At 61.6% G+C, this 12,975-nt stretch overlaps 1 protein-coding gene across 3 annotated transcripts in view; it reads left to right on the forward strand.

Annotated features, from left to right (window-relative positions):
• The window catches only part of RXRA (retinoid X receptor alpha), a 115,261-nt gene that overhangs the window by 68,863 nt on the left and 33,423 nt on the right, over positions 1-12,975 (forward strand). Inside the window, exons 1-2 of one of the 3 annotated variants that reach the window (XM_063696855.1) lie at positions 6,858-6,875; positions 6,967-7,217. In XM_063696855.1, coding sequence (XP_063552925.1) covers positions 7,020-7,217 — 198 coding nt within the window. In that variant the 5' untranslated portion in view covers positions 6,858-6,875; positions 6,967-7,019. Of the gene's footprint in view, positions 1-6,857; positions 6,876-6,966; positions 7,218-7,372; positions 12,771-12,975 lie in introns of those variants that run through there. The other 2 variants (XM_055349842.2, XM_063696856.1) reach the window with 2 other exon arrangements.

Raw genomic sequence — 12,975 nt, forward strand, 5'->3', positions numbered from 1 at the left:
GTGCCTCAGGGGCCAGAGGCCTCAGGCAGCACCCCTGGGCCCCTCATCATGACATCACGCCCCCTCACTACCCTGCATCTCCCAGTCTCCCCTTGTGCCAGCCCCTGATCTTGCACTGGGGAAACTGGACAAGGTCCCCACCATGGGGGCCTCTTGGGCTAGGAGGGCAGAGGGGTGAGAGGCAATGTCAGGGGGCCCCATGGAGCTCAAGGAGGGAGAGGCCAGTGTTTGGCTCCTCCTGGGTGAGCGGATAGGGAGTCAAGATCCCGCTTTCTCTGCATTTGTGCAGGGGTTGGTGATAATAAAAGTGGGTTTGGCATTCAGAGTCCTTGAGGGTCTCTTGGTCACGTGGAACCTGGGGGACCAAACTCACAGAGGCAGAGGCCGGACGGGAGTCCAGAGCCTGACCGACCTGGCCTGGCTGGGCTCTGTCCTGAGGCTGGGACACCGTGGGCTCTCAGGGAAGCATCAGTCCCCTCTCAGTCCTGGCAGGAGCCTGTCTGTGCTGGCTCTGCAACCCCGGTCACTCCCAACTCCCACATGTCCATGGGGCTGGCAGGACTGTGGCGTTGTGTCTGGTGCAGACCCAGATCTCTGTCCCTCCCTTGGCGGAGTCCCGCCTGGCCTCACCGTGGCTTCCTGTGTCCACCGCTGCTTCCTTCTCACCCTTTCCCTCCTGGCCCACTGGCCGGCCATGGGGGGCTGATCATGGAAGGGCCCGTCTCACTGGGCCCTTGGGGCATCTCTGCGTGTGTCACGGAAGGTTGGGTAGGGCAGGGCTAGGGAGCAGGCTGGTCAGGGCTCTGTGTAGGGCAGGCAGTCCTTAGGGCCACTTCCTGGGGGTCTTGTGAGCAGTTGCGGGCTGCAGTGAAGGAGGTGCCAGGCCCCATCCTCCTTTCTCCTCCAGAGTCTGGGTGGTTCTGGGGCACCCCTGGCTCAGAGCAGGGGCCTGAGTGTCCAGGTTCCTGCAGGTGGGTGACTTCATAGGCCTGGCCGAGGTGGGGGGCTGGACCTCCCCGTGGGGCCCCTTGGCATTGCCTTCAGGGAGCTCCGTCATCAGACCCTGCTTTGGGGCCCTCAGGCTTCTGTGGAGGCAGGCCTGGGTCTCTCCTAACTATTCAGGAGGGCCAATCTGGCCTGTCCTCAGATGGGGCTGAGATTTAGGGCCAGGGTGTTGGTTGGGGAAAGGGCAGGGTAATCTCAGAAGAGGTGAAATTCCAGCCTGGGCCACCTGAGCTGTAAGCTGACACTTGGCCTGGAGGCCGCTAGCGGGCCATGCTCCTGGGGCTGCAGGTGACAGGCCCGAGTCTTTGCCTGCCCCTGCGGGGAGGCGGGAAACAGACGTGCAGCAGGTACGGAGAGCCCACCCCGCCGAGGGCCCATAGGGCCCATCTTCAACAACCTCTGCTGTTGGCATGCCCATTTTACAGAAGGGGAAACTGAGGCTCATCTAGGTTAAGGGGTTGCCTAGGGTCTCTCCATCAGGGAATGGTGGGTCTTGTGGGCCCAAGGGTGAGCAGAAGCCCGTTCTCACCATGGCCGGCACCTCCTATGTTGGGCATGGCTGCCCGCCCCACCCTGGTTCCTCAGGGCCCCTCACCCTCTGGGGCTTGTGGCCACTTCCTTCCTCTTCCTCCTACACTAACCACCTTCAGCTTCCCCCAAACCTTGACGCGCCGTGGTCCCTGCCACGTCCTCATCCCTGTCCCCGCCAGCGCTGCCCTTCTCCCTCGCCTGGGAGGCCAGGGGAAGCAGTACTTCCGGAGGTGGGGGCTGGAGGTGGGTGATCCAGGAAGCTCTGAGGGCCTGCTAGCTGCTTGCAACGGGTTTCAGTTCCAGAGGGGGGGGGTCCCCAGGCAGGTGGCGCAGGGTTGCAGGGACGTTGCAGGGACCAGGAGCAGGCAGGCTTAGGACCAGCTCTCATCTGGGTGCTGGTTTACCCAGTGGGCTTCCTCACCACAGGCCGAGCTCCTCCCTCCTCCCGGGCACCCTGCCTTTCCTTTGCACCATCCTGGATTCCCCACCGTGGAGCCCACGGGACCCTACCCCACGCTCCCCCATTTAGAACGCCGTCCTTCCCTCCGCTGGGCTTCCTGGGGCCCCAGATTGGATGGTCCGGGTGTCCTCTGTTTTTCATCTAGACACGTGACCTGATTCCTTGGCCCCAGCCTGTGGCCTGCTCAGACCCTGCCGCGATTGGCCCTGCAGATTCCAAAGGGATGTGGGGACTTTGAGTTCCCCTCTCCAAGAGCCGGGGGTTCCCTGGCTGCCCAGGAGGGGGCTGGAGTCCTGAGGGCTCGCCCCCGCCCCAACCACAGTCAGACTGGCATTTCCTGCCACCTTCTCTGCCTCCCCCGCCTGCCAGGCAGAGGCCGGAAGGGAGTTGGTGGGGGTTCCCCAGGCTTGCTGCTCTGGGGTCCAGGCAGCAGAAGCATCCTGGCGCTGGTGAGCGTTCTGGAGGGAACTGTGCAGCTCAGGAACTTTGGTCAACAGGGTGTCCCTTCCCTCTTCCAGCAGACCCTCTGGGGTGTGAGTGTCCCTGGGGTCCTGAGTGGTGCCTGCATACACCTGTGGTGGGAATTCACCGTCTCGCGGAGCAGCCTGTGCCATCACTGGGCGGCAGTCAGGACAAGAACATTCCTTAGTTCAATGTTACTAAACCTGCCGCTTAGCCCCCGACACTCAGGATCTGCCATTTGGGGGCCCAGGGAGCTGCTCTGTGCCTGCCCTGGGTGCTGGCATTCCGGGGCATTCATCTCTGGTACAAGGCTTTTGCTCCCGGCCTCCAGGTATCTGCACTTTAGAGTCAGTTTTGTGCCAAGGGAGCGATCACTCCACCACTTCTTCTGTGCAGTCTTCCTGGATAGAAATCTGGTAGCTGTGAGAGGCGCCTTGGGGCTACTGGGCACTGCCCCTGCCGGGATCAGGGCCTGCTTTCTGCTCTTCCGTTTAGCCCTGGAGGTCCCTGAGTGCTTCTTGAGCTCCTCCTCGCCTGGGGTTCGGAGTCACACTGATTGCCTGTGGTCCCTAAGTGGGCACTGTGGGTGTAAGGGGTGTGAGGGTCTGGGATTGTGGGGCCCTGTATGGCTCAGGTTCTGAGGTTCCCAGATCCCGCCATTCAGTTTTGCCACTCAGGCCCCTCTGCCGCTCCCTTGTGTGGGGAGGGCTGTGTGTCTGCTGGCTCCCGGGTTGGGTCTGAGTGTCTGAGGCTGTCCCTGTGGTTTGGGGGTGAACCTGGAGGGCCACGGAAGTCAGTGAAGACCAGCTGGTAACAAGTGCCCCTGCAAGTCCAAAGTAGGATTTTTTTATTTTTTATTTTTTTTTGAGGCAGAGTTTCGCTTTTGTCACCCAGGCTGGAGTGCGATGGCGCGATCTCTGCTTACTGCAACCTCCGCCTCCCAGGTTCAAGCGATTCTCCTGTCTCAGCCTCCCAAGTAGCTGGAATTACAGGCGTGCACCACCATGCCCAGCTAATTTTTGTATTTTTAGTAGAGATGGGGTTTTGCCATGTTGGCCAGGCTGGTCTTGAATTCCTGACCTCAGGTGATCCACCCACCTCAGCCTCCCAAAGTTGTGGGATTACAGGTGTGAGCCACCCCGCCCGGCCCCAAAGTAGGATGTTTTAAGAAAAACGCCTATGGGAGCCACCACTTATCAGGGGTGGGGACGGATAAATGGCCTGGAAGAGACAGAGCCCACACGCACGTGGACGGGGCCCTTTGCTGTGAGTAGAGGATGTCGAGGGATTTTTTTGCCTCTTCTTTTTTAATATCCTCTTCCTGGCCAAAAAGCATCTCTCTCTAGAGGATTCCAGAAAACACACCCAGCCTATTGTCACCCAGGCTCTGGGAAGGTGTCTGCTATGGACAGAGTCTGCGTAAACAGGAAGGGCTGGGAGCGGGGCCCAGGGGCAACTGGCTTAAATAATTCAGCTCCTGAGGTGGCCTGGAAGGCTGTCCCAGAAACCCTCCAGTCCCCTCCTCCAACTCAGTGTCCCCCTGACTCCCCAGTCTTCCCAGATTACATCTGGAGCAGGGGGTGGGTGGAGAAGCTGAAAGAATCCAGGAGTGTCTTCTCCCATGGCCTTAAAATTCCCATCTTCTTCCCAGAGGCCAGGAAGAAAGGTGGGCGGCCTTCCCAGGGGTGCCTGGGGCCTCAGATCAGGCCATTCCAAGGCCCGGCTTCTGAGTGCAGTGCTGAGGTTTGGGCTCCCTGCATGGCTCGGCCTCCTGCCAGGTGCTCCCAGGGCTACCTGGTGGAGATGGCTGCAAAGCCGATTTGTGCACAGTCGTGCTTTCTTGTCCCTTATGCCTTGAAGTCAGCACAGTGCTTCCCTGGATTGGCTTGGATAAGGAGGGCCCAGCCCTGGTCCAGGCTCAGCCTGTGTGGATTTGGGGCTGAGCAGAACTTGCTGCTGAGTACGCGTGCCTGTCTGCATTTCACAGATGAGGAAACTGAGGCTTGGTAAAGGAAGAAGCTGGCTCAGGTTTCCTCTGGCAGGGGTCAGCTGAAGGTGGGTGAGGTGGGGCTGTGATGAGGCAGCCATGTGGCATTCCCAGGGTCCCCGCAGTGCCCTGGTGGGCATGGTTGCCTGGCCTAGGGGCAGCTGCAGGTTTCTGGGAGTGTACCTTTGGGGCAGTTCTCATCACACACCTTCTCTATGCCTCAGTTTCCCTGTCTGTCACAGGCTGGTGGTGGTAGCTTCTCCAAGAGTTGCAGGAATCAGTAACATCAGCTTATGCAGGTATTTCATAGACTTGTGAGCAGCCTGATTTTGTGTTTGTCTGTCTTGGACACACTCTTTTGCCTGCTTTTTCTTGTCAGCCGCTAGCTGTTCTCTCCCTGGCCTTCTGCACCTGGGGATTCTGGATGTGGAGACCTCTGGGCTGCATGTGTTTGATATCTACATGTGGGTCCTGCCTGTCCTCCTCCCAGGAGTTTAATGACCAATAGGGCTGGTTTGCAGTACCTGTCTTAGCCAGTAGGTGCCACCAACATCTGGTTCTGGAATTCCTTAAGTCTGCATTTTTATTTCAGTGAAATGGCTTATTCCCAATATTGTGAATGATGAAGGTTTCCAGTGGGTCAGACAAGGCTCGTTTGCTGGTGGGGTCTGTACCCCGACTGCGATGGGGCACTAGTGGCAGCCAGGCCCCTGCAGTGCTGGCTGAATCTGGGCAGTGCTGGCTGAATCAGGGCAGTGCTGGCTTCCAGGCCTCCTTTCTGCACCTTCCTCCCTGGGAGAGGAAGCGAGAAGGGGTGTGTGGAGCAGGCCTGAGGCTGCTGGACAAGAATGGGCAAATGCTCCTGAGCAGAGGTGGGCACAGGGTGGCAGAACCTCTGTGTTCTGCTGCCTCTGAGCTGGCCTTGGCCAGCTGCTCGGGGCAGCAGAGCTGTGTGAGATAAGAAGAGTGCCGGCTTTGGACGGGGTCAGGACTGGCCCGAGTCTCCACGTTGCCGAGTGGTGGTGGCATCCTAAAGCTCATGCCATGTCTTCCTGAGATGCAGGGTGCACAGGAGGCAGATGCCCATGAGAGGCCTGGCCCAGGGCTTCCTCCCGCTCTAGCCTGGCACCCAGCGAGTGAGCCAGTGCCCTGGACACAGCTGCTCTGAGGCTTGGGGAGGTGAAGTCTTCCTAGGGCTGTGGAGGGGTGGAGCCAGGGGTGTCCCCTGACCTGGGGCATGTGGGCTCAGTCATAGCCACCCTATGTGTTCATGGTCCTGCTCGACTCCCCAGAAGTGCCTGTGATTGCCACAGGTCAAGGCACGGAGGGCCTGAGAGCCATTCTGCAGATGGGAAGGCTGAGGCCCAGAGAGGGAGAGTGGCTTGCCCCGTGTGCCCAGCCCGTCGGAGATAGGGTGGGGGCAGGCAGGCAGTGCCTCCAGCTCCCGGCACGTGCTGCTGTCTGTGCTGCCTTGGGTGGGCTCCGACATTTCCCAGTGGTCTGCTCAGACCCATGGGCAGTGGATTTGCCACCTGGGAGCCTCCCTTCCGCAGTGCCAGCCTCCAGGGTGCGGGGCAGGGGGGCGCCTCCTGAAGTGTGGTTGGGGCTTTGAAATCTCTGATTTCAAAGGCGGGAGTGTGGGAGGTCCCAGCCTCTCCTGTGGCCCTGTGGGCTGCCCTCTTGTTCCTGGCACACACCAAGGCCTTACACAAAGCCACCCAGCAGCGTCCAGCCCACCGCCCATGTGAGAGGTGCCCCATTCCACCCATCTGGTCCCCTCAAACAGACCTCAGAGCATGGAGCTAGGGGCCTGAGCGTCTGGTGCCCGGGCGACCACTGCTATGGCACCTGAGCAGGCCCAGGCAGTGTGGCCTGCTGGTTAGGGCCACAGACATGGGAGTGGGTCAGCAGGCGCCGCCAGTCCTGGCTTGGCCACAGGCGGCTCTGAGTACTCAGGGCCTGGCTTCCCACATCTGTAAAATGGGAGAATCATGGTGCTCACTGCAGACCTCCCAAATCCATGAATTTACCCACGCTCAGAACTGACCAGGTCCTGGTACACGGCAGGTGCTCGGCGACACCAGCCTTTCTGCCTTTCATGATTATTCCCAGACCTTTACCTTGAGTCCCTGTGGAGATGGGCAGAGGGGCTGACTAGTCCCGGCCACCAGCCACTCCTCCCACTGCTTTCCCAGGTGGACGGGCCTGGAGTGCTGAGGGTTGGAGCGACCCAGGCGGGCATCCTGGGGCTCATTCACAGTGGGTTCTTCCTGCGTCTGCCGCAGGCCCAGCCTAAAGCCGGGGTCAGGCGCAGAACAGTACCTTGGAGGGGAGCTCTGGGCACACCTGGCCCGTAGTGGGTGTGAATTTGCGTCAGAGAGCTGTTGAGACCCACGGGGCCACCTTGAGGGTGCCGGGGTCTTCCCGCAGGTGCGTGCATCTGTAGCTGGGGGGAGCAGGCATTTGGTGGGGCCTGGCGTCACCTGCACTGACCACTCTCCTGCGGCTTCTTGTCTTGCAGATTTCTCCACCCAGGTGAACTCCTCCCTCACCTCCCCGACGGGGCGAGGCTCCATGGCTGCCCCCTCACTGCACCCGTCCCTGGGGCCTGGCATTGGCTCCCCGGGACAGCTGCATTCTCCCATCAGCACCCTGAGCTCCCCCATCAACGGCATGGGCCCGCCTTTCTCGGTCATCAGCTCCCCCATGGGCCCCCACTCCATGTCGGTGCCCACCACACCCACTCTGGGCTTCAGCACTGGCAGCCCCCAGGTGAGTGCGGGGCTGGGGCAAGGGGAGGGGGTAGGGCCTGGGGTGGGACTGTGGCTTCAACTGCAGGACGACCGCCTCATCTTGAGGCCTCTGGGAGGTAGGTGCTGTGGTCTCCCCGCTTGACGCAGAGTATACAGAGCCTCGGGGAGCAGCGTGCCGTGGGGGTTTGAGCCCAGGTGGGGCTGACTGCTGAGCCTGGGCCTTTGGATCATCAGCCGAGGTGCCTTGCAGCTGGTTATCTGCCCACGTGGCCCCTCCCCATGCTGGAGGGCTCGGGACTCCCTGTTCCCATGACTGGGGGGCTCAGCAGAGAGAGGCTGTGGCCTCCCTCAGGCCTAAGCCTACTTCCCCAAAAGCTTATGCCCACACAGCCTGGGTCCTCCCCTGAAGTCTCTGCTTACACCCAGGCCAAAGGGCCCCCAGGGAAGGCGTGTTCGGGCTCAGGGCAGCTGCGTCCCCTCTCAGGGATGCCGGCCCTGGGACCTGCAGTGGCCAGGTGTGGCAGCGGTGCTCTGTGGTCTCGGCTCCCCCATGGCTCTGTGGGCGCCTGGCCGTCTGTGGGGCGTGGGGACCTTTTCGACAGTTGAGGTTTGCTCAGTCGCTTCTCCAGCTCAGCCTGGCCCTTTGGGCTGTTTCTGGATCAGGAAGGGCTGGTGCCTGGCAGAGCCTGGCACAGTCCAGGTCTTGTCATGGAGAACTTGGGGACCTGGTCCATGCTCCCCTTCTTCCTTGGAGAAGACACCCCGAGTGTCTCTTGTGGAGTTGTCCCCAGCCCTGGGGTGTCCGGTCTGTGAGGGTGGAGGGCGAGGCTGGGCCTTGTCCCCTGGCTCCTGGTGGTTGCTTGTGGATTTCCACCTGGCCGGCCGGAACCTCCCAGACTCCCACTAGGCCCTCCCTCTCCAGGGGCTCCTCACATGAGCAGGGGTGCTCCTTCCGCTCTGAATTTCTGTGTTTGGGTTTCACCCTGTGTCCCTAGTAGCTGAAGCCTCCATGGCAGAGTTTCGGTGCCATCTCAGGACAGCCCACCCGGGTGGGACTCGCCCTAGGAACTCCTCTGCCCACACACAGCTGACAGCACCAGATGTGTCCTGTGGACTCCCAAGCCCCCTGCTGCCCTGCCTTAGTTTACCTAGGGCAGGCACTAGGCCCAAGGGATTGCATGTGAGGGGGCCAGGAGGCAGCAGGTGGACACCTAGTCCCAAGCCCCCATGCCATCTCCCGGGTAGTCCAGGACTGCTCCTGACCTAGGACTGGGCTGTGGTTGGGGTCTGGAGCCGGCCTGCTGCCCATCCACCTGGCCCTGTTTAGAGCTGGCCTTGACCTCCCGAGCTCCTTTTCCCTGGAGAATCTTGCCGGCTTTCTGGGCCAACCCCATCAAAGCCCCTCTGCTCTGGGGGATGTGTGCAGAAGAACTAGGGCCTCTGCTCCGTGTCCCCCTCATATCACCTGGCCTTCCGAAAGCAGGCAGCAGGCCCAAGGTGCTGGCACGAGGGAGGCCTGGTCATGTTATTTTTAGCACACCAGCCCTGCCCCTGCTCTTGTTGGCGGCACGGTGCCCTGTGGCGAGAGGGCGATGAAGACTCGGCTTCCGCCTGTCCCTTGGCTCACTGGCTGGCACCTGCTGGGTCCCAGGGCCCCAGGATGCCCCTTGCTGGGTCCTCCCAGGTCTGCCGCCTGCCCTGGACACCCAGGGGTCTAGTGCACAGTAGGTTACCCCCTGCGGGTGGCAGTGGTGCTCCCAGAATCCTCAGGGGTGCCTGGTGTTTTCAGGGCTGCTTCTGGGCCATTCTCTGTTGCTTCCTGTGCAGCCAGGCTCCTGGCACAAAGTAGGGACTTGTTGAAGCCAAGTTGCTTGGGAGTGAGTGGTGCAGGTCCCCTTGACATTGGCGAGGGCCCCGGGGTGGGTGTGGGTGAGGAGCAGACGCGGGTTGCCCCAGACGTTCCCTGCCCAGCCGCTGTTGGCGTCGGTCTGCCGTTGGGCTGTGGGTCTCACCCGCAGTTAGTTTGCCGTGGTCTGAGGCCCATGCTTGACTTGGCCCTGGTTCCCCAGAACCCATAGCTCCTTCCCTGGGGGTTGAGTCCAGCTTCGAGGCCTCAGCAGTTTGTCTTGGAACCCTGGGGTTCCTCACATTCATGGGAGTGTGAGCAGGGTTTCAGGAGGGATGTGCCCCCACTGCTAGCCCCAAAACCACAACCGCAAAGTCAGAGTCGCTGGAGCCAGAGAGATTCTCTGACTTCTGCTGCTGTTGGGGAGGGCCAGGCACTCTGCCAAATGCTGCCTTCTGCCTTCTCAAGTCCATGGCCAGGAAGGGCCTTCCATGTGGCGGCGTCCAGGCCACTCGACCCCTCCTGGTGGGGGAATAGGAGTCTGGGGGGCTTGGGTAGACCCAGGCCAGGCCGCAGCTGCGTGGCCCCTGAGCTGTCCCAAATCTCTTCCCTGGTCTGCAGGCTGTACTTCCAGAGCAGGCCCCAGGGGACATTCCCCACAGTGTCCCAGAGCCTTCCTGGCTGCAGCCGGCTCACCTGGGCGCGTTGCAGGTATTGGGAGTGAGTTGGTGCCAGCTTCCACACAGCACTTCTGAGTGCCCGGCATGGAGCTGGACTTGGTGTCAAGGCCTCTGAGCTCTAGCAAAGCCTCCTGGTGGGAGGGCCTGCCCAGGGCCTGTGGGGCTGTGATGTGTGCACAGGGAGTGTGGACGCGAGGCTGAGCGGGCTTCACGGGGTCGGAAGCAGGGCAGCACAGGTGCCTACCCGCCAGGGACTGAGGTCGGAGGGGAGTGTGCAGAGGAGCTGGTTTGCTCCTGCCTCGATGGACAGATGAGGTCCAGCAAGGTCCAGGGGCCTGCTCCTGGCACAGAGTGGGCCTTTCCCAAGTCGGGGCTGGTGGAGAGACCCTTCAGGGGCTCAGGAAGGAAGGGTGTGGTGAGTGTGAGGAGAGAGCCAAGAGACGGGCAGGAGACCTGGGTGGGGCATTGAGGCGGCGGGAACTGAAATAAGTGCCAAGGATCTGAAAGGGGAAATGCGATGGCCCCCACCCTGGCCACGCGTGGAGTCCTGAGGCTCCAGCGAAGCAACAGTGGCAGCCTGGCTCTCCTGGGAGCGGGAGCAGGGAGTGTGGGAGGAGACCCTGGATAGCTGGGGGGCTGTGGAGCCCACTGGGGGAGGGACAGACCAAGGCAGACCCCGGGGGGCGGCCCTGTGCTGTGCTCCGGGGGCTGTGAGCCAACCCGAGGCCCAGCAGCCTGGGGCTGGAAGGGTGGAAGAACGCCCGCCTGGCCTCCCCATCCTGGCACAGCCTTGCTTCTGCAGCCTGGACCGTCCTCCAGGTGAGCCCAAAGAAGCAAGGTGGGTGGCCCCAGGGCCTGCAGCCGGGATGGGCACCTCAGCCCGGGCTCCACTCTTCTCACATGTGCAGAGGCTCACCGGGCCCTGGGCTCACTGGGCTAGCCAGACCCTCTGATATCACTGAGGTCTGGGGGAGCCAGGGATGCACGCTGAGTTCAGCGCAGGAGCTGGCTTGGCCCTGACACTGAGAGGGAGGGGGACCGTCTGCCATTCCGTCCTGCCTGGAGTCCCTTTCCCGGCCAGGGCTGCTCTGGTGCTCCCTCAGTTTACCCAGGGCAGGTGCTAGGCCCAAGGGACTGCACATGGGGGGCCGGGAGGCGGCAGGTGGATCCCTACCCACCCGAGGTGGTTTGGGACAGCCTAGAAAGAGGAAGTGCGTGAGTTCCTTTCCTTTGTGCTTCCGAGCAACCTGGACCTGCAGAGTCATGGCCTGTGCTCCTCCAGCCTCTGGCCCAAGGGGCTCCTGCTCACACGCCTCGGTGCCTCCCCAGTGCTAGGGCACAAAGCGAGGGTGCCCGACACTTCCTGCTTGTGGATGCCTTTGCTGCCCCTGCTCTGACCTGATCCCCGCCCTGGCTGTACCTACTTCTTTCCTTTTTTCAAACAAGCCCTTTGCTTCCCCACCTCTGAACACTGGCTTGGGGGCCCCTCTGCCTGGGACACCCTTTTCTTCCTCCCAGGCCCTGGCCCATCTCCTCCAGGAAGCTTGAGTGCTCACTGCAGCCGCCGGCCTCCCTGTAAGACAGTGAGTTGTCTGCGAGCTCTGCTCTGAGCCCTGGCACATGGAGCGACTCAGTTACACTTAATCAGCTCTTAGAGGCACTGGCTGGGCATGGTGGCTCAACGCCTGTAATCCCAGCACTTTGGGAGGCCGAGGCGGGAGGATTGCTTGAGCCTAGGAGTTGGAGACAAGCCTGGGCAACATAGTTGAGACCCCACCACTAGAAAAAAAAAAAGTAGCTGAGTGCAGTGGCATGGACTTGTAATCCCAGCTACTCAGGAGGCTGAAGCAGGAGGATCAATTGGGCCTGGAAGTTTGAGGCTGCAGTGACTGTGATTGTGCCACTGTCCTCCAGCCTGGGCAACAGAGTGAGACCCTGTTTCGGGGGAAAAAAAAGAAAAGAAAAGAAAAGAAAAGAAGTAGGCGCTAACATTGCTCCAGTTTTGCCGATGAGGAAACTCAGGCTTACGGTGATTAAATAATTTTCTGAATGTCACACGAGAACGTAGGAGGCAGGCAGAATCCGGAGCCAGGGATCCGCCTCTGGGGCCTCCAGTGCCTCCAAGCGAGACAGCCACTAGACCAGCAAGCCCTGGAGGGCTGGGCAGGGCCTTGTCCCCTGGTGCCTCCCGGAGCCCAGCACGGGGCAGGGCCAGCTGGGCACTTAGTTTGGACGAGCTCTGTCCCTCCAGGGGCTTCACTTTCGCCTTCTGCAGCGTGGGGCATCATGTGTGACCTTGGCCAGCCCCTGACCTCCCTGAGCCGCAGCCTCTGCATCTGGGACCCCTAGGGTTTCCCATGCAGGGAGTGTCAAGTGTGGGTGCAAAGCCCAGGCACCGCACCCCTCGGCAGACGTCTGGGGCTTTCTCTTGCCCCTCCAGTTCCCTCCCTTCTCTGAGAAGCGCACCTGCTGCCTGTGGACATGAACACTGGGCATTTGGTGAGTCACACAGTGGCCACCCGGTTCTCCAGTGGGAGCTTCATGGCACCCCACTGTGCTGAGTTGTCACGGGGGGACCTCCTGGCCTCTCGCAGCCCACCTGAGTCCTGCAGGGACCAAGCATCCTCGTAAAGCCTCACAGCCCACCTGGGCAGACCGAGGAAGAGCCTAGAAGCCAGAACAAGCTGGGGCTGGAAGACTCATTCCAGGCACCGAGGTGCATGTGAAAGGAGGCTTTGCGGTGGTTTCTGCTTTGCTTGCATTGAGCCTCAAACTCTTCCTGTCCCGTGAGAAGGGGGGATGGGATTTGGAGGCCTGAGGAAGGAAGGAGGGGAGCTTCCTGCGCACAAGCGGCGGCAGGGGTTTGCAGAAGTGGAGGCTGGGGGCTGCCTGGCCAAGCGCTTACCGCCCTGCGCAGCCGGGCTGGCTGGCAGGCTGCAGCGGGAAGCGCCTGTGGGTCCTCGGCGCTGACTGCAGAGCTGGGTGGAGGCAGCGGAACCAAAACTGCTGTGTCACTGCACGCTGCAGCTGTTGCCAGGGTGACCGGGTGAGTTTCCCACGCTTGCCCGGGCGGCAGCGTGCGGGCCGGCGGGTGGGGCGGAGGGGTGTGCAGAGAGGCCAGTGGTGCCGTGCCACCCGATGCCCGGGGGTGTCCACTCCCCTCTCTTGGGTCACGTGACCAGGGCCCCTGCCCTGCGGTGTTGTGGGGTATATGTGTGGTTCTGGGGGGGGTCCCCAGCCCTCCTCCGTCC

The sequence above is a fragment of the Gorilla gorilla genome, chromosome 13 (assembly GCF_029281585.2).
Source record: "Gorilla gorilla gorilla isolate KB3781 chromosome 13, NHGRI_mGorGor1-v2.1_pri, whole genome shotgun sequence".
Classification (NCBI taxonomy): Eukaryota; Metazoa; Chordata; class Mammalia; order Primates; family Hominidae; genus Gorilla; species Gorilla gorilla.